Genomic DNA, 18,915 nt, shown 5'->3' with positions numbered 1-18,915 from the left:
TGCATTCTTCTTACCAAGCAAAGCAGTAGATGCAGCCTTCTCAATTTTCATCAAATTCATATGATAATTAAGGATACATATAGTGATATATGCTTAATTATTAACAATACAACTCTAAGGTACTCAGCATACAGAATCACAGAGAGTTTTCCAAAATTTATAATTTCTGCTTGAAGAAGTTAAGTACAAAGAAAAGCAACATTTGCCACTTTTCAACCCCTTTAAGACGTGCCACGTATAATGAAGGGAGCAAATTAACACCCTGACTGGCATATATTCCAACAATGTCTGCAGGACCCATTTCATGTGACAGCTACATTTTGGATTATGGCAATAGAGCAATTGGTGATTTTTGGTAACATTTGCACAATATTTTGAGCAATCAAAGGGGCTACTCATTGCCTGCAGCTCAAATATATTCCAGCCCATCTGCCTGCATCTATCCTAAACCAGAGGCGATGAGCACTGCTCAGGGTTATTTAGGTAGCAATATCTGTCTTCAGTGAAACCAGATACAGGACTCATCTGTGGGGCTCTTGGAGCCCCTAGTTTCAATGTGGATCTAGAGCTGGGCAAATGCCACTAGCCCTGATTTAAGATTTAAACCAGACTCCAAAACGTTGACATCTGGGGGTTTGGTTTAAAGACACTTCTCACATATAACTATTGATATAGAAGATGCAATGGTAATTCATCAGATCATACAAGGTGGCACACACAAATGGCTCAAACATCTTTCTCCTTATAGTTTATTATTTTTCTCCTGCTGTAGATATTTATAAGCCCTTCATTGGAAATTATTTTTCTTATTTTTAATAGAATTTATTTAAAACAAATAAACACTTCCATAAATAAATCCACCACCGGCATTTGGTTTTCCTTTTTTCTGCAAAACTTTAATTGGTGATTTTTATGGTTTTGTTTTTATTAGAATGCTTTTGACTAGTAACTTACTTTTCAGAAGTCTCATCAGATCTTTTCCCTCCACCTGAAAATAAGCTTTTCAAAAGCTACAATTCTTCCAGTATTGTGTAAATTTGAATAAAGCATCACAAAAATTGTCAAAACTTGTCAAGATGAGGCCATAAAAACCTCACCACTTTCTGCAAAATCTTCTCCTTGTTTTCTTAACAAATGTAATTTTGATATAATCCCCCCAAAAAAAACAATTCCTAGAAGCATTACTACTTTTTACAAGTGTAGCTATATTTATGTGCATCTTTTCCCCTTGTATCAATAAACCTTTTGTTCATCAGTTAGAAGATCTGTACTAGTCTTCTGGCTGCTTCCCAAATATGCTGATAGACAAAGAGGTGCTAAGCGCAAAGTCACAAATCTGTTATGCAAGCTATCCTTAGCACAAGCCTTCTCAGTCTGAACTTGTTCTTTCTGCTCTGCAGCAGAGTACAATCCCACTCAGGAATCCCACTTAATTTCTGGAACCCCGCACTAATCTGACTACAACTCCCAAGTACGACAAGAACTAATGGAGAGACTCTGAAGGCTGCTTCCACAAAATCAGTGTCAAAAAAGCAATGTAAAAGCAATGAATATTTCTGATAAAGAAAGCACGCAGCAATTCAGCCTAGACCTTTGGCAGAAAGTCAGCTGCACAGCAGCACTGCTCCGGGCAAGTGTCATTCCACACAGTGAATTTCAGTTATTCTCTAAGCAGTGTTTGCTCAAAAATATTTCTCCAGAGACTGTTTTCCAAACTGTTTGTCTTCTAAGTAATGTCTCGCAAATAAATTTCAGGCAGAGGTTATCTATGGGGAGTTTTTCCTTTTTGAAGGCTTAAAGGCAGTCAGGGAGCAAATGCAGGTTACAGACACGCTATAGCTCTACGAAATAATGGAAATGCTATCAATTTCCATTTAGGCACAATAAAACTGGGGCTTGGAGCTATCAGAGGCAGAGAGAGGGAAGACTATTCACACCTACGAGCTTTAGGGAATTTTAAACCTCAATGCATTGCAAGATTTTACTGGTATCATCTAAACAGCAAAAGCACACACATACTTCAAAATGAAGAGCTTTATTTTTTTAACCTAAAAACTAAAACGACCTTGTAAAAGTCCTTTGTTCCAACTTCAGAAGCAACTTGGAAACAAGAAAAATATTCCTCTACCAGTAACAAGGCACATCCAAAGACACTGCTGAAGCCTCCTGGCCTCGCATTTAAGCACAAATGGGAACAGCACATTGCAACCATCTGCTTCATTTGACCTGCACGGACCATTAACTACGAGGACAGTTCCTAGATGGCATGGATGCCGTTGTAATTCCTTGATTCTACAAGTAGATAATTAAGTAGGATCCCAACTTTGGAAGGCAGATCATAGATTTCATCAGTCATAAAAACAAGAACACAATGTCTTTGGGAACTCCCATCACTTTACTCCAATATATACATTAGGTTGGGTCAAATCTGTAATTGCAGAAGCTTCTTTCCATTTGTGTTAACTTATTTACATCCTTGTTTTACAAGATTACCTTGGGGGCTCAGGGAGCCCACCAAAGCAACCTGACACAAAAGTTGAGAAAGTAAAAAGCAGAAATTATTTCCAGTACATGACAGTCTGCTCTCCTCACCTCTCATTCTAGTGTTCAGGGTCTTCACCTGATTTCAGTAGGACTGAGCTAAGCCATTAGTCATAAGCTTTCTCAAGCCCCAAATATACTTTTGATAAATAACAGGAATCAAGACCTTAAATGGAAATTGATTTGGTTTTGTTGGTGGTGGTGGTTTTTGTTTGTTTGTTTTCCCACTCTCTAAATAGACACAGAATAGATCTAAATAGATCCAAAATAGATCCTTTGTTTTTTTATCGTTTGTCTCAGTGAAAGTGCACCATTATAAATCAGGAATCTCTAAATGGAGAAAAACTTTATGGCTTATGACCATATAAAAAAAAAATTGGTAAGACTAAACAGTCATCTTTTTTTTCTTTTTTTGTAAAAAAAAAAAAAAAAAAAAAAAGAAACCATGCAAGATCCATTTTGATGATATAAAAAGTTCCACTCCCTTTCAGTCTCCAAAGGAATTCTAATTATTCAGTAGAAAGTAGATACTGTAACAGAAAATGTAGTTTAAATGCTTGCGTAATTAAAATAGCTTATATAATAGAAGAGAGATGAAGGAATCTCTCTTAGATAGCATATTAAATGGCAGAGTGAAGTTGGGACAACAAACTTCTATAATGAAATGGTGTGTGATGGCAAATGGAGCAGGGAAAACAGAAGGGCAGAGACTGGAAGAAACGAACCAAAACCAAATCAGTTAAGATAAGTGCCAACATTCCCCACCGTATTTTCATTCATGTAGCCAATTTATCACTGTTTGTTGATAGCCCTCAACACAACATTCTCCCCACTCTGGGTGAGGAATCAGGTTTGCAAGCTGTACAGCCTAATTTGCTGAAGAATCAGGCACAGAAGTTCCTGACGCGAACACTGGAGGCCAAATTCAGTTTAATGCTGCCTGTTACAGGCATACAAAGGAGGAGAGCACTTCCTCCACCTCACCTACCGGTACCACACAAACCCAGCGAGGCAACCAGCCCCCGTGCTCTGGCATCACCCATTTCCACACCTGGCAGCTCAGCCCATTGGGGTTTTATCATTGCCCTCAGTCCCTTTGCATGCAGTGCCCCTGTGCCAGGCCCAGACAACAAAATAAATGAAAGCTTCGTCACAGGAAGGGATCATCACTGAACATAAACTCAGACAACATTTGGACAACCACTGTGACTGAGCTTAGAAAGAAGTAACCAAGGAGAAAGTTTAAGGAAAAAGGAAAAACTCATAGACCATAACTGCTGATGAGAGAAAGTACCCAGCAAAGTTATTTATATTTAACTAGAAGCCTCTTTTGCAACCTATTTCCTCAAATATTAAGCCATTTCTGCCAGTAACTCTCTTCCTGCCTAAGCTTGCAGTTCACTTGTGTTTGTGTGCCTCTCTTCTACTCTTCACTACAGAAGTTTTCCTTCCCATTAAACTTAAATACAGTGACAGGCAGTAGCACAAACTTACACTAAAGAGTAGAAGGGAGGGAGAAATTATTCCTTCCACTGAGAAATAATGCTAATGGTCTTAGAGCATGTGGAGAGCTGTAGGACAGATTGGGGAAGTGAAGAGGTTTAGTTTGCTAACCTCCTTCCTCCTTCAAAGAAAAAAAAAGGGGGGGGGGGGGGGGGGGTCCCACAACCAACATCAAAGTAGTTCAAATTTATTATAATTTACAGGGAAAAACCAGGTAGGGAGTGTTCAGATGTTAAAACCATAAAATGATAAACAGCTAATCTTGAAGGTAACTAACAGTTGCTGTGTTCCAGTGCTGCCAGGCAGACATCCAAGCAGCTTATACCACAAGCAGCATTCAAGCTGCTGCCTTTAGGAACCTTATTATTTTCTTTGGAAGGAATTTCTAGAGAGCAGACTGGAATTGCTGGTTCTGAACTGATGTAAAGTTAGAGGCTTTGATTAATTATTTACTTTCATGGGGTTTCTTTCCCCCACCACACACACACCTACTGTGAGCCAGAAGCCAAGCCGATGGGTGCAATATTCCCTGTGGGAAAGGGGCAGCGTTCCCATGGGTGCAGCCTTCTCTGGCCTTGGAGAAAGCACAGGGGCCAAATTTCACTTTCTAGCTCTCTCAATGGGACTGCAAAAGGGAAGTTCACAATTCTGAATCAAAACAATCTGTTCCTGACCTCCAATCACACATGTTACTTAATGCACTAACTAATATTTTTTTCCTCTTATTCTCTGCTGGGGAGATATTGTTATATGAAAATCCTCATCTCTTAACAGTCCCAGAAGGATATTAAAAACAGCAACGTTAGGTGAAAATGCCATGTTCAGTTCAGCTGAACTTTCTCTGGGTCAATGGAATTACACCATATTTATATGGGAGCTTTAATCCAAACTCATCTATATTTTGTACTTATCCCTAAATCTTATGCAAAGTGAAAGACTAAAAGCAAAACAAACAAAAAACCCACAGTGAACATAAAGTTCTTTGTGACACCTTTATTATTAACAATGTTTGAAGGCAGAATTTCTAATAACTGGACATTGCATCTGTAGTCCAGAAACATATAATCTAATTTTGGGTCTGTCATTGATGGGCTCCTTAACCTTGAAGTCGTGGTACTTGCAAGTAGCTTACTTATTTGCATGTGATCTTTTAAAAATAAAAAATGGGAACATTGAGACCTACCTGCCTTTGCCAAGCACTCCAAAGGGAATAAGGAGGTTGTTACTACCTAGGTCTGTTTGTACTGGTTTTACTGTTGTATTTTTTTTAAAAAAAAAAAAAAAAAAAAAGACATTTTCCCAACTTTTTCACCTTATATCTATAAACTGAAGAAACAAGGTCAGAAACTGTCAATAATAGAATTTTAAAAATCCTTGATTTCTTTCGAGTCTTGGATTCTATAATCATGTCCAGTTCCTAACCAGGCTAATGTCACTGCAGTTCATTAAACACAGATACAAAACCAAAAACGTACTTTAATTAGCATAGTACAGAAACAGAACTAATACTCATCAGAGCCTTGGCATTGTCCTTTGAATAGAAGCAGGCAAGGCCAAGTTATTTCTGTGTTTCACATACGCAGCTCCTGCTATGTGAGATGTTGTAGGAAATTAAAGAGTATATTCTCCCATCAATGCCTGTAACTTTAATAATAGAAACAAGCACAGTGATGTGACAGTAGAGCTCTACAAAATGGAATTCAAGGTGTACTCTAACACTAGATTAGCCCTTTTCTAACTGGCCTTGTTAAAAGCACTGTTAAATCCTGCATCCTCAGCCCTCAACTAGCCATAGAACTCCATCAGGGGCTTCCTTCCCATGAACAGGAAAGAGCCTAACAATGAGAAAACAGCACAGCACAGAATTAGACTATCACAATACTCTGGGGTGAAAGTGGCATTAACATAAATAGAAGCAGTTTGTCCTTAATGGTATCATTATAAACCAAAGCTTGGTTTTTATAGGGTTTTTGCAGAAGGTATTGAGAATGGGACATATTTTGAAGTTGAATTACACATATTTATAGAAAGTATTGGTCTTCAGGTAGCAGAGCAGACAAAATGTTATATTAAAACACCTCTATTCTTCAGCAATACTTTGTTCTGGAACTGCAGCTATACTGTGCTGCAGTCTGTCGAGAATATATACAACTTTCTCATATTAATAGGAAGAAGATTGAGGTTTTATTGGCCAGATTCTGCTGCCAGTTATGCTGCATATGCCTGTGTAAGAGACACTACACTGAGTCAGCCCAGATTTATATCAGCATAACAAAGCAGAATTTGTCCTCCTGGATGTATATTACAGAGGCTGTCCTGAATTCTATTTAGGAATGCAACTTCGTGGTAGAAATGTATCTGCTTAGGATATTTAAGCAACTTGGAGTAACACTTAGCAAATGATACTAAAGAAAATCTTAATGCAATGCAATTGCTGTGCTTCACTTGTCTGTTTGTTTTTCAGCATTGCAGGATTCTCAAGAGAGTGCACTGCAATGTATTACCCAGCGTGTGCCGCAATGACTCAGGCAACAGCAGGAGTTAAGGATGGAGTGCCAGCTCAGCCCCAGCTTGCAGGATGCCTGTGTAAAACTCTTCAGCAAAGCCAAGAATCTATAAAAGGAGATGCGTTCAAGGAGAAAGTTCAGCTTCCATTCCATCATGCTGTACTGTTTGCTATTGCAAGGCTGTTCAGTTTTTGCAAATAAATACGTTATGCGTAAAATATAACTAACCTCCTCCCAAATTGTAGCTGCATCACTCTTAGATTCCCAGCTTGCTGCAAAGATGTTCCACATAAATGTATTTGCTAACTTCTATGCTGGCTGGGTACTGAAACCCTCAAAGTTTCTTTTTAATATAGTTATGCTTTACTAGTAGGCAAGTTACAAAAATAATTGTAAATACAGCCATAAATCTAAATGTTGAGAGCTAGTTTCTCCCTCATCCCAGATCTTTGAGACATATTTTTAATATGGAAAACCAGTGTCATGCCATGAAGAACTGTCTTTGTACTTCCTAGCTATTAGCCAAATACTCTGGTCCTGGGAAACAAACTTCATTTTCAACAGGGTTGGCTGCACAACCCAAAGTCGGCTGTGGAAACCAAAAGTGAGCCTAACCCTAGAACTGCCAAAGGAAGAGAGGTGAAGTGCAGATTCCGGCCCCCTACTATGTGCCCTCCCCCTGCCACATACAAATGACAGCTGATCTTTGCCACAGGAGCATGTTCCTCCCAACATCAAGTTAATAATTTTGATTTGAAGTCATGTGTAATGGAAGGACTTCTCCTTCTGCAAGAACTAAGCTCTCCAGAAAAAAAGATACAAACCAATCAACCAACCACCACCAACAAATACTCTATATACTAACAAGCCTTCAAAGCTTTACATAACCCTCAGCTTCTTCTCTCACTATCTGAGGAATTAAGGATGAGCAGCGATCATCTACTGCATAGTTTTATAATGACTGGATTACACAACAGGAGTGCCCAGCCACAACACAGGTAAAGATAAACAATACTGACCAATTTGATATCTACCTGTACATAGAGGAATGGTTTTTTGTTTGTTTGTTTTGTCCTTGACAGTGTCTGAAGGTTTATTCTTCTTTCTGAACCATGTACAAGAATTATAATTATCCATGCCAAAACTTCTCAGACAATAAACTAAATGCTAACGTCCTTTTCCCTGTTGTCCTACCACCACAATTCTAACAGTTTTACCAGAGGGTACCTCAAATTATTTAATAAAAGCTCAGAGACCTCTCTGTGCTGAGGTCTTGGATTCATCGTGCCCAATCCAGGTTGGATGTGAAAGAACAGTATTTCTCAGATTGTATGACAACAGCTTCCAGTCCTAGGATGGAAATCTGCCAGTCAATAGTTTCTTTTTGTGTCTCAATGGCAAGTTCAGTTTTTCTTTGTATAAAGTTTGTCTCTTCCTCAGTTTACCAAAGTACTTCAAGTTTGTTTGGTAGAAAACCCTTGTGTAAATAAAATTTTTGTGTATTAATGTGGTCAACATGGACTTCAAAAATTGCAAATATTATGTCTGGGCTAGTATCATAACATTACAGAAAGGAAAAATAGTCAGGAAAACAAAACAAAACCCAATCAGCAAGACTATTCCATCTGGGTAATAAGGTCTTGGTTCTGATGTGGTTTTCGGTCCAGCAGATCAGATCACAGTGCCACATAAATCACTGCAGTAATGGCAGAAATCTGGGAGAAAAGAACAAGCACCCTTGTAACTGTTGGTGATAGCCAAAAGCAGGAAAACAAACAAAAACAAACCAAAGAAAACACCACACAATAGAAAAAGGCCTTCAAAAATGTTGTTCAAAATAGATGACTACTTGGAAAGACAAACACCATTCGGGATATACAAGAGAGGAGTGCCCAGAGCATAAACTTTCTTCCTCTAAGTTAAATCCCTTTACGATAAAAAAAAAAGTTGTAACAACTACATTGTGCTTAGAAAATCTGTTCATCTTTATGCTTATCTATAGACAGTAGTCAGCTCATGAACAGCACTACCCTATCCTTCTTCACTGACAGAACAGGTTTAAGAAACCAATCTGCACTGACTAACAATGCCTGCTCAGGCTTATGTTACAAATAAGATATTCACAATAACAGGCAGTCACATGTTTCTCACAAAAGTATTAATTTCTAGCATCTCTGAGAAGCTAAGCCTGAGAAATACACTATGAATAAGCTGTTGACACTGAGACTGCAGCTATACACAGACTTTTAGCACAACTAATTATATATATATATATTTAAAAAAAAAAAGCATTCATGGTCAACAGATTTCTGACCCCAGCATCATGGCTGAGCTTCCAAAACACCCCGGGGAAGGAGGTTCTCAGCCCACTAGCCTCCAACTACTTGGAAAAAAATCACGTATCATCACACTGAGATACCAGCCTGGCTGTAGTTTAAGAGCACAGCACAAACTATAAGAGCAGCTGCTGACTATTACGACTTTCCTATTCACTCTCTAAACTTACTGTTTTTCTACACAGGAAAATCACTCTAAAAATACTCCTAGTACGCATCAGAAGATGCCGTCCTCCCACCATCTGGGTATCCCACATGCACAGCCACCATGAGAACAAGGCCTACAAAAACAGTAGGCAGAGATACACCCGCCTACATCAAAAGGTTTCAAATTGAAAACAGGAAAACAGATAAGATATGTCAGAGTCTGAAAGTGACAAGAGACAAATTTTCATCAAGAACAGAACTCTATGAAGGTTAACTAAAAAAAAATATATATATATATATATATTAAAAAAAAAAATCAAAACCAATAAAAAAGTCAAGTTCCATGAGACACACGCACGAGTTAATCAGCTCTGAGAAAGAGCCTGCCCTCACTTACCAGCCAGGGAGAGGTGGTAAGATGCCACAGGGGATCTGCTCGGTGCTTCATTAGCCAAATGAGTTAGTACTCAAGGGATGATCTCTGATATTAAGTGGACAAGAAAAAAAAAGCTGATCCTCACTCCAGCTCACTCATTTCAATTTAAACTTGTAGCCTAAATAATGAGCATAGTAAAGAAATATCTAGCATACCTGGAAGCTGTTATCTATTACACCAGAGATATATAATCTTGCTTTGGGTCTACCAGTTCTGTGCTACCAGATGAGGCAGTTATTAAGGTATTGACACTGGAGTAGAATCACCCCTTCAGATTTTATGATACCTAGCAAACTAGCTAAAACATCATTCCAGAGTACAGAATTCATTGCAGTCCCTCCAAGAGATGCACATAACTCAGAGTTGCCTTCCAAACATTGCTACCAAACTTGCACTTAGGTGAAAACCTATTCACACATGCTGTTCTCGGGGGGGGCGGAAATACAGCTGGGTAAAATAAATAAATAAATAAATAAATAAATAAAGTCAGGAGAAAGCCATAAAGAACATCTACTGTGAATTCATGGATTGCAAACACTGAGACACGGTGACTTTTTATTACACCAAAGATATAATAGCATGTCATGCCTGAGATCCACTGAGGGCTTTAGAAGCCACAAAGAGTTAACTGCTGACCTTTTCTAAGAGTAAACACTTATTTACTTAATAGCAACTTCAGATAAACCAAGCTGGCATGCATCAGACAAACATTCCAGAAGGACTAAAGGAATAAATCTCCACTGTACACATAAAGTATGTTTTGCCTTTTTCCCCCATACTCTCTAAAGCAAGACACACAGAAGATGAAGGCTTTAAAAAAGAAAAATAAATCCACTTCCTTTGAAATAAGCAGTTCTGCAACAGTTAAGTGGTTGTTAGAAAGACTACATAAAATCATATATATTGATTTACTTTATATATACATAGTTACAGATCATACAGATTGATATTCGTCTGTATTTCAGGTGGAACTGTGGGCTATTTCAGCTGAACAGAAGTCTGTTATTGCATGGAAATACTGTGTTTTGAAAACAGAGGGATCTTGTCACTTCTTTGGTATTTATTCACATTTTTGAATGAATTTGTTAAATACAGACTGCCTTAATGCACTTGCTTTATCCTTCAGATTTTTTTGTCTCTAGGTTCTGCCAGCCTTCAAATATTGTTCTTATTCCTCAATCACATGTCCTGGCACAATTCTCCTTCCCTTCAGTGTTCCTCAATGTCCTCTGGGAAATTTGCCAGTTTTTGTCATCTGCCCTCATTCTCCTTTGGGAACACTAAAGCAAGGAATTAATTTCATTCTTTCTCCAAGTAATGCTTGTGTCTGCTGTTAATAGTTACCCTTGGCATCTCTCAACCATTCAATACGCAAAGGTATACATCTCCTTAAGTGATCCTACAGTACTTGGAGATTTTAAAAATGCCCTGCCAAGAAATCTTTCACGCTCTGCATTTGTTTGTTTTAGCATTGTGCAAAAGAATTTAGCTAAAAGATGGGGTACCAATGTTTCTATTCTGTAGGTGCTCTTACTGTCCTGTTTTCTGTTACTTTCCACAATTGTTTTCTACATACCTTTATTGGCATGAGGGTACATCTGAGTCTGAGATTATAACTTAGTTATTCAGATCTGTACTGAAGTGTGTGGATGTGGATGTGTGTGTGTGTGTATATAAATACACATATGCTATTTCGTGTGTTATTTTTTCAGAATGAGCTCTGAAGTGTCTTGTGTTCCTAAGGCACCCCAAAAAAAAAAAAAAAAAAAAAAGTTCCAGTATTTGCTTTTTACTGCATGTGAATTTCCTACCAAACAGCATTTCCTTCCCTAAAGACAGGCTTTTTCAATCCACTTACTTTAAATTCCATGCTCAATCCTTCATTTGAAAATAAACTGAAAGTTTACCTTTGACCTAAGAAGAAGAATATTATCTGAGATATCCATCCCAGTTTCTTACTGTAATGAATACTGGAAGACGTACCACAGCATTTCAGGAAACACACAGTCAATTTCTGTATATTGTATTGTTCCATTTTGCCATGGCTACTACCTTTACCAGCTTCCCAGATGTATTTATTTATTTATTTTTAAATGTTTATGCGACATCTGGGCTGGATTAAGCAAGCAGCAACACAGTTGCAACTGCATTTTTTGTGGTTACCTCTTTAACTTCCTCTGTTAAATACCTCCTGCTACTTCAGTTACAAACTTGCTGTATCAAAGGCTGCATCACAGACTAGGATGTTAGGTGCCAAACAAGCCAAAACCTTTCATAAACTGTCCATGAATTTGTTTACCAAGGACGTCCCATGTTTTTGCAAAGAGATAATGAAAGCTGACTAAAAGATCTAGGCTTGTGACATTCTTCGAGATCAGTACGTAACAGGAAAGAAATAACAGGAGTGAAAATAAATGTTAGGTATAGTTATTTAGCATATCTATATCCAACCAAAGCACACATTCTGCATTTGGGCTGATGACAGCCGAAATATCTGAAGGATGACCTGGAAAGGTGACAGCTAAGTCATCTCCAGACCTTTATTTTCTCTGCCCTCACCCAGAGCAGCTGTCCAACTTGATGAACAATCTACAGACCCGAATTTCAGCACTGTCATTACTGTCAAGGAGAGCCGAGGGAAATACAGATCTCCCGGGAGCTTCTGGCCCCCTTCACGAGGAGAATCCCACTGCCGCCGCTCCTGGAGGTGACCGCGGCAATGCAGGGCTGTGGGGCCGGCACGACTGCGCCGGGTACCAGCCCACCTGCTTAACTGAAAGGGGTTTACAAGAAATAAGCAGAAGCCTGAAAGATGCACGAGAGAGAACAGGACAGGAGAGAAAGGGGTGAGGAGATGTATGCTCACCCAAGAAAATACAAAGTACAGCATCTAGAAAAAGAGGGAAAACTCTAGAAACATGTGGTACCCCCTATAGGAGAAATGCACGGTCTGCCAGCTGGGAAACTACAGCAATAGTTTGTGGCAGAAGGCAGCACTGAACTCTTTGGGGAGCGCTGGTGCCTCACAGCAGAGAGGCCTCGGAGCCGATCCCGTTGGCAGCCCGAGCTGACAGGTGCCGGCACCCGGCAGGACGAGCCCGGGGCGGGCAGAGGCAGCCCCCTCCTGCAGCGGGCAGCTCCGGAGGCTGAGGGGCATAAGGAGGGGAGGGGACCCGGAGGGACACCCGCTGCTACCGCTGCGGAGGTGGCAGGGGCTGGGGCTGCTGCTGGGGCTGCCGCTGCCTCCCCCAGCCGCCGAAGGGGCCGGAGCCGCTCCGCCTTGCGCTCGGACCGGTGCCCCCCAGCGGGGCTCCGCCACCTCCCCGTCCCCACAGCCGCAGCCCTTACCTGGCTGGCTTTGTGAAACTGCTTCTTCAGCCCTGCCACCGACATCCTCCCGCCGCGGCCGGCTCCGCCCGGAGCCGGGGCCCGATCCCGGAGGCGGCTGCGGGCGGGTCCCGGCGGGTCCCGTCAGGTGCGGGCGGCCCGGCCCGGCCCGGCCCGGCCCCTCGCTGTGTCACCCCGCGCGGCTGGACGCGGCGCCCGCCGACCCGCCGCCCCCATTGGCCGCCGCGCGTCCCCATGCAAATGACTCAGCCAACGCCGCCCTCCCATTGGCCGCTCGCGGAGGCTTATGCAAATCGCAGAGCTCGAAGCCGCCCCAGCCGCGGCGTTGCGAGGAGACCGCCGGGAGCGCGAGGCGCGCGGCCTGCGGGTCGGGGGGCGCCCGCCGCTGGGGGGCGCCCGGCACGGACCCCAGATCCGGCCCCAACCCGAGCCCCCAGCCCCGGCCTGAGCCCCGCAGGCAGGCCGCAAGCCCTCCGCCCCCTGACCAGTCCTAACGAGGCTTCAGTTTGCTCATTGTACCTCGCGTTTCTTGTGTTTCTCCGTAGCATCTCGTGGGGTAGCATCGCATCTCCTGCATCCCGCATCTGCCCTCCTGCGCTTCGTGCTGGTGGTGCAGCTCCTCAGGCATGGTGGCTGTGCCGAGGGGTTGGAGCACGATGGCCCGGTGCCATACATCAGCACGAAGCCCGCTTCGTGGTTTGACTCCGTAGCTGCTCTGGTGCTGCTGGAGGCTCAGGAGGCACGGCCCTGTGCTGCACCGACCGCTGCCTTCCGCGGGAGCAGACGGGCTGGAGAGAGCTGTGCTGGAAGGGGTTTGGTCGTGTGCCTGGCTGCCGCAGGGTGAGCTGCCTGCCTGCTTCAGCGCCCCTGGGTCAGCGCGGTACCAGTACAGGAGAGGCGGTGCATCCCGTGCTAAAGGAGCTGTCTCGGACTGCCCTCAGGTTTTGGGGAAGATGTGCCATGACTTTGGGTTATTTGGGAGTCATGGCTTGACTCAAATGCATGCACTGACCTGGAAGCAGCTTGGAGAGAACCTCTGCGGGCTTTCACAGGGCTCTTGCTGTTGTCACTGTCAAGCCTGCTGGTTTTATTGCTTGGTAGAGAAAGAAGCTTCCAGAGAGCTTTACTGTTGCTTCTTGCTAACAGCAATGAGAACAATGGCAAAAAATACTAGAATTTCCACAGTAAGTGTCAGGAACCTACCCGTACCAATTACATACCACCACGAGACAAAGCAGAAGGACAGACCTATTCAGGAGCTGAGGAACTCCTACTGGCTATTACTTTACAAAAGACTGTACAGGAGAGGCAAAATGGACAAACGAGAAGCTATGAGGCTAACCAGATAACATCCTCTGGAAGACAAACTGTAAGGCAAAGAAGTCCTTTCAGGTGTTTGGGCTGGATAATGTTTGAAAGAGCTCTGCAGTCACTGTGCTACCTGATGCCACTTGGGTATAGGGAAGGAGCATTTTCAGCCTCTTACAAGTTAATGTGATTACACCAAAGGCACCTATTTCAACACCACTTTTTCTTCTTAATACAAACAGGCAGCAAGATGCTAACTGCCCAGGCCAAATCAGGTATGGCTTGAATTAGTGAAGCATTTGCAGAGGTCACAGTTGACAGAGATGAAGTGACCTAAGTTTTGAGAGAGATTGAGAAGCTGTGAAGAGAGGAAATAAGGCCTAAGAAATTGGAGTTCTGTAAAAGTTATTAAAGCAAACTCTGAGTGTACCATGGAATTGAAACAAACCTTTAGCTAATCTTCAGCTTTAAGAAAGAGGAGACCAGAAGCAAGGAAGGCAAGAGTTTGAAACAAGTCGCTATGGGGGGGAATCAATGGATTATATAGCCACTGTGTCTGCTAGCTGTAAAATTGGATTATACAGAGAACATGAGTAAGGCAATATGCCTTCAACTTCCTTTTTTATCCCATGTGTAACCTAAGGCTAGGAGTGATGTTATTTCTGCTGAGGTGATATAATAATCTGCAAGTGGGAAATGCCCTGTGGAAATCCAGCTTCGTAGCCTAATTGCCCAGTGATACAGACAAGGTGAAAACCTAATTGATGAGCCAACTTGAATGGTCCAGGTGTTAATGATTTGGTAGGGACATCCTGAAAAAACTGTGGTACTCAGTTAAGATAAAGCAAAAGTTTCAGCTTGTAGACAGTAATATAGACTGGCTAAACCATATCTAAGAGCTTTATAATCTCAGACAGTTATGCATCATGGAAAAAGGGACTGTCATTTGCTGGACAATATTCCTTACATTTTAGGAAAAGTTGCTAAGTCTGTAAAATGGGGGAAAATAGAAGTAGTATAAAAACTACAGGAAGTGGTTCGGCTAAAATGCTGACATGATGGAAAAAGCCTTCCATTAAAAAGAACTGTTACAAGTAGAAGACAGGCCAGGGCATAGTACTACAAGGAATAGTGAAAAATACTTCACAGTCCGGGAAACGGGGCCTTCAGGAGAAAAGTTCTAGATGTCTGGATGTATAAACAACACTTACTATCCCACCACTCCGGAAATTTCAGTTACATGGAACACGTTGCTGGCTCCAACATGTTATTGAATCAGAGGTTCTAAAAAGGACAGTGAATTTTGTGCAAACTATGAGCTCCTAACTGTATTTAAATCAAGGCTGTGACTAGAAAATATACTCTGGCTACTTATGTGGTAGAATTGGGCTTGAAAATTGGTCCTATGAAATTCAAGACAGTTACCTGAATAAATGGATAAATTCATAAGTCAGCTTAGATTTTAGTGTGCCTATTACTATGTAAAAAAATCAGACTTCAGAAATTCTTTCTGAAACTGTGGCTCTGATAGAAGCAAACTGCTTTGTAGGCATCTGATTTCCAATGAACAAATTACCACACTTTTAAGAGTTGAAATTGCAGTAACGGCCATATGAAGTATTAGGCTTTCAGCAGAATGAAAACTGGTAATATTAAAAAATAAATTAAAAAAAATATCTAGAGGCAGTTAGCAGTTGAAATTACTTGCAATTTGAAGCCAATCACATCCATGTTTGCTTGAATGCCTCTTAAAAATTATAACGAGAAATCTGATAGTGAAATTGGATCTGGGTCTTCAGTAGCTATTACCACCAAAGAGAATATCAAAATGGGGAGGAATTACGAATTTATGATGAAGTTCTATTGGATTTGATTCTGGGCCACACTGACTACCTAGGTAAAGCGCTTATTCCTTAAAACTAACGTATTCAAAGCAAACTTTTGTGCACTGCTTTACTTTGCAATATTTTTTACATGTGCCATTAGGAGTCTCTGGATGTGCTCATCTGAATAACGGGGAAATGGTCAGCTGAGTAACCAAGGTATTGCTTACCAAAACCAGAGAGAAAACCTATGAGACACACACAAAGTTGGCTTCAGCTGTAGCTGAATTAGAGTAGCAACCCTATGTTTTGGTTTCCGTAATAGAAAAATATACAGGAACTATGCATGTATTCTCCTCAGGTTGAAGAAGTCTGAATTCGCACACTTCATCTTCAAAATACTGGCATTGGGGAAGGAGAGCAAAATCAAATAAATAAATAAATAAAAATGGTTTGTGTTGCAAAGATGGATTTCCCTAAGACTAAGTGTCCCTATATAACAGTAACAAGTGGGGCATTAGTAGAGATCACTGGCATGCTTGGGAAATCTGACTTTCATGAAATGGTACATAAAATCTTTTGTTTGAAATACCTAAAGAAAATCGGATTGCAAGCACTTGGACCAAGTAGAGCATGATATTTAAAAAAAAAAAAAAATGCTAGAGGGGACTTGCAGAAAGCTTTAAAAATAAAACTGGCTTGAGTAAAAGGTTGTGTCCTCTTCTTAACATCTGGGAGGTTCATCTGGTTCCCCAGTTATAGAAAGAGGGGAATCCTAAACTTAACAAGCACTCCTGCAGAGCATCGACCCAATTAAGTGAAGTAATACCTAACATAGTGTCCCAGAGTAAAATCCAAAGCACTACAATACTTAATAAAATTGGTCCCAATTACCTTTTCAGTGGGTTGTCCTGCAACAGAAAACCTGGGAGCCAACACCAGGAAAATTATACCAACTGCAAACTATCCCAATAACAAAGTCAGAATTCTTCTGCTAAAAATGCCAAAGACAGTAAGGATACCTCATAAGCCTGTTTTAGCACCCTTTCTATATGCTTAAAGGAAAAATATGTATTCATTTAAAATAAAATTAAAATTTCGATGATGTGAAAATATGTTCATGTACAGGAGCAGACTAACACTACTGTTTTGCTTCTAGACCATAAACAAGCAATTCTGCATATCATAGCACTTGCTTTGCAGACACATGAGCTCAGTTTTTTCTGACATGGCTTTGCATTGCAGTATACATTTAATAAGAAAGGCAAGAGAACTGACAGTATTCTCTACACAGTCAGTTCTGGCCAGAATTTGGAAAGCTCCCCATTCCACATGGACACTGCTGGCAGTTAGAGCAGCAGTATGTGACCCTGGGGCCGGCAGACACTCTGGCTAACCTACTTCATTTGTTTAGGATGCTTATGTTTGCTCTCCAGATCTTCTAACTAAATGTAGCTAGTGAATTATTTTTGGCATTTGTGTTTGTTCTTCTCAAGCAGACTTCCCATATGCATTGCTTTACCGTTATCCAGATCTTCTTGTCTCCTTCCTGTGTTTGTATTCCACATGCTTCTCCATGATTCTGTGGATACTTTCTGTCTTCAGTTTCTTAAATCCCTTACTCTTGTTCTGCAAGTGTCAACAACAAGACAAAAGCTTGTTAGGTCTTATGCCATTAAATAATATATATGGTTCTACCCACGCGCTTCTTTTTAAATGGTGTATAAAGATCTCAGATGAACTTAAAATCTAGAGGTAGATATTTTTAAAGTTACATATGTGTATACTATAAATAGGTACTCTAATTTTGAAAAGAACACAACAATCTATTCTTTTGTATATGCTGCTCTGTTACATTGCAGCCTGTAAAATTGTTTGTGATCCCAGTCTTGCAAATTATACTACATGGATGGACCTAGTAGTAACCTGAACAGATCCTGCTTGGAGATCTTGTAACTTTTAGGTGCCTATGTTGCTTCTGATAGCAGTAAAAAAAAATTAATTGTTAATATTAACGTATATATATAGGCACTCAGCACTCGCACTCACAGACAACTCTGTTTAACAGAAATGTGTTATCTGTGTAATTTAGAATAAAGATATTGATGTCCTAACTGACTCCACATTGGAGACTGGAAAACTGGAAATCCTAGTTAGTGTCAGTGCTAATCTTGGATAGCCAGGGCATTTTCATTTCCTCCATGTCTGAGATCTCCAACTTGATAAACCATTAAAAAAATAAAAAAAAAAATAAAAATGAAAAATGTTTTCCTTTGGGTAGGTCTATTTGTCTTAAACCGAAATATTTTAGTTTTCTGACAAGTTGAAAACAACAAAAAAAATCAATATTTTTTAAAAAATCAAATCAAACAAAACAAAACATTTCAATGTCAAATTTCGTCATTTTCAGAGAACAGTATTACTCCACATAAACATCTGGATTGCATGCTTGAGCCTGCCTTTTGAGCTGTAATCCCTACAGGGACAGCATCTCCCTTAACACATCTGCGGCCATCTGAGTGCCAAGGTGCCCCTGCATGCGGTGAGGGGAGCAGCATATCGCACTGTGGGGGGGGTGGTCTCAGCAGCAGCCCTGTGGTAATCTAACAAGCTCATGAGAAAAACTGGGGCTGTGAAATGGACTGACATTAAGGAAAAGAGAAGAAAAATAAAAAGAAAAAGATTATTATTTTTTTCTTGGATAGTACCAAAAAGAAATACATAGTCATTTCCGAGCTGAAATTCTTAAACCTCTGTTTTGAGGAGCATTGGAAAATATTAACCAACCTTTTTTAAGAACTTGCTTAGTTTAAGCCATAACTAGTCGTCGGTGGATCAGAAATAACCACGTAAGACATACATACCACTTTTTGCTGGCCTTTCTGAAGTAGCTGTGGGCTATGAAAGAGTGAGAAAAATAATAATAATAATAATAATAATAATAATAATAATAATAATAATAATAA

The 18,915-nt window shown here is 40.7% G+C and overlaps 1 protein-coding gene and 1 long non-coding RNA gene across 2 annotated transcripts in view; both read right to left on the bottom strand.

The window, feature by feature from the left end:
* Positions 1–13,020, bottom strand: part of SH3GL3 (SH3 domain containing GRB2 like 3, endophilin A3) — a 53,951-nt gene extending 40,931 nt beyond the window's left edge. The window contains exon 1 of the mRNA XM_035335794.1: positions 12,819–13,020. Coding sequence (XP_035191685.1) covers positions 12,819–12,863 — 45 coding nt within the window. The 5' untranslated portion in view covers positions 12,864–13,020. The remainder of the gene's footprint in view (positions 1–12,818) is intronic.
* A 3,942-nt stretch (positions 13,021–16,962) lies between these two features.
* LOC118172108 overlaps positions 16,963–18,915 on the bottom strand; it is a 4,333-nt gene continuing 2,380 nt past the window's right edge. Inside the window, exon 2 of the long non-coding RNA XR_004753560.1 lies at positions 16,963–17,578. This is a non-coding gene — a long non-coding RNA (uncharacterized LOC118172108). The remainder of the gene's footprint in view (positions 17,579–18,915) is intronic.

This window comes from Oxyura jamaicensis, chromosome 10 (genome assembly GCF_011077185.1).
Source record: "Oxyura jamaicensis isolate SHBP4307 breed ruddy duck chromosome 10, BPBGC_Ojam_1.0, whole genome shotgun sequence".
NCBI classification, from domain to species: Eukaryota; Metazoa; Chordata; class Aves; order Anseriformes; family Anatidae; genus Oxyura; species Oxyura jamaicensis.
The sequence above is the reverse complement of the archived record's forward strand: the minus strand, read 5'-3'. Positions and strand labels throughout refer to the sequence as shown.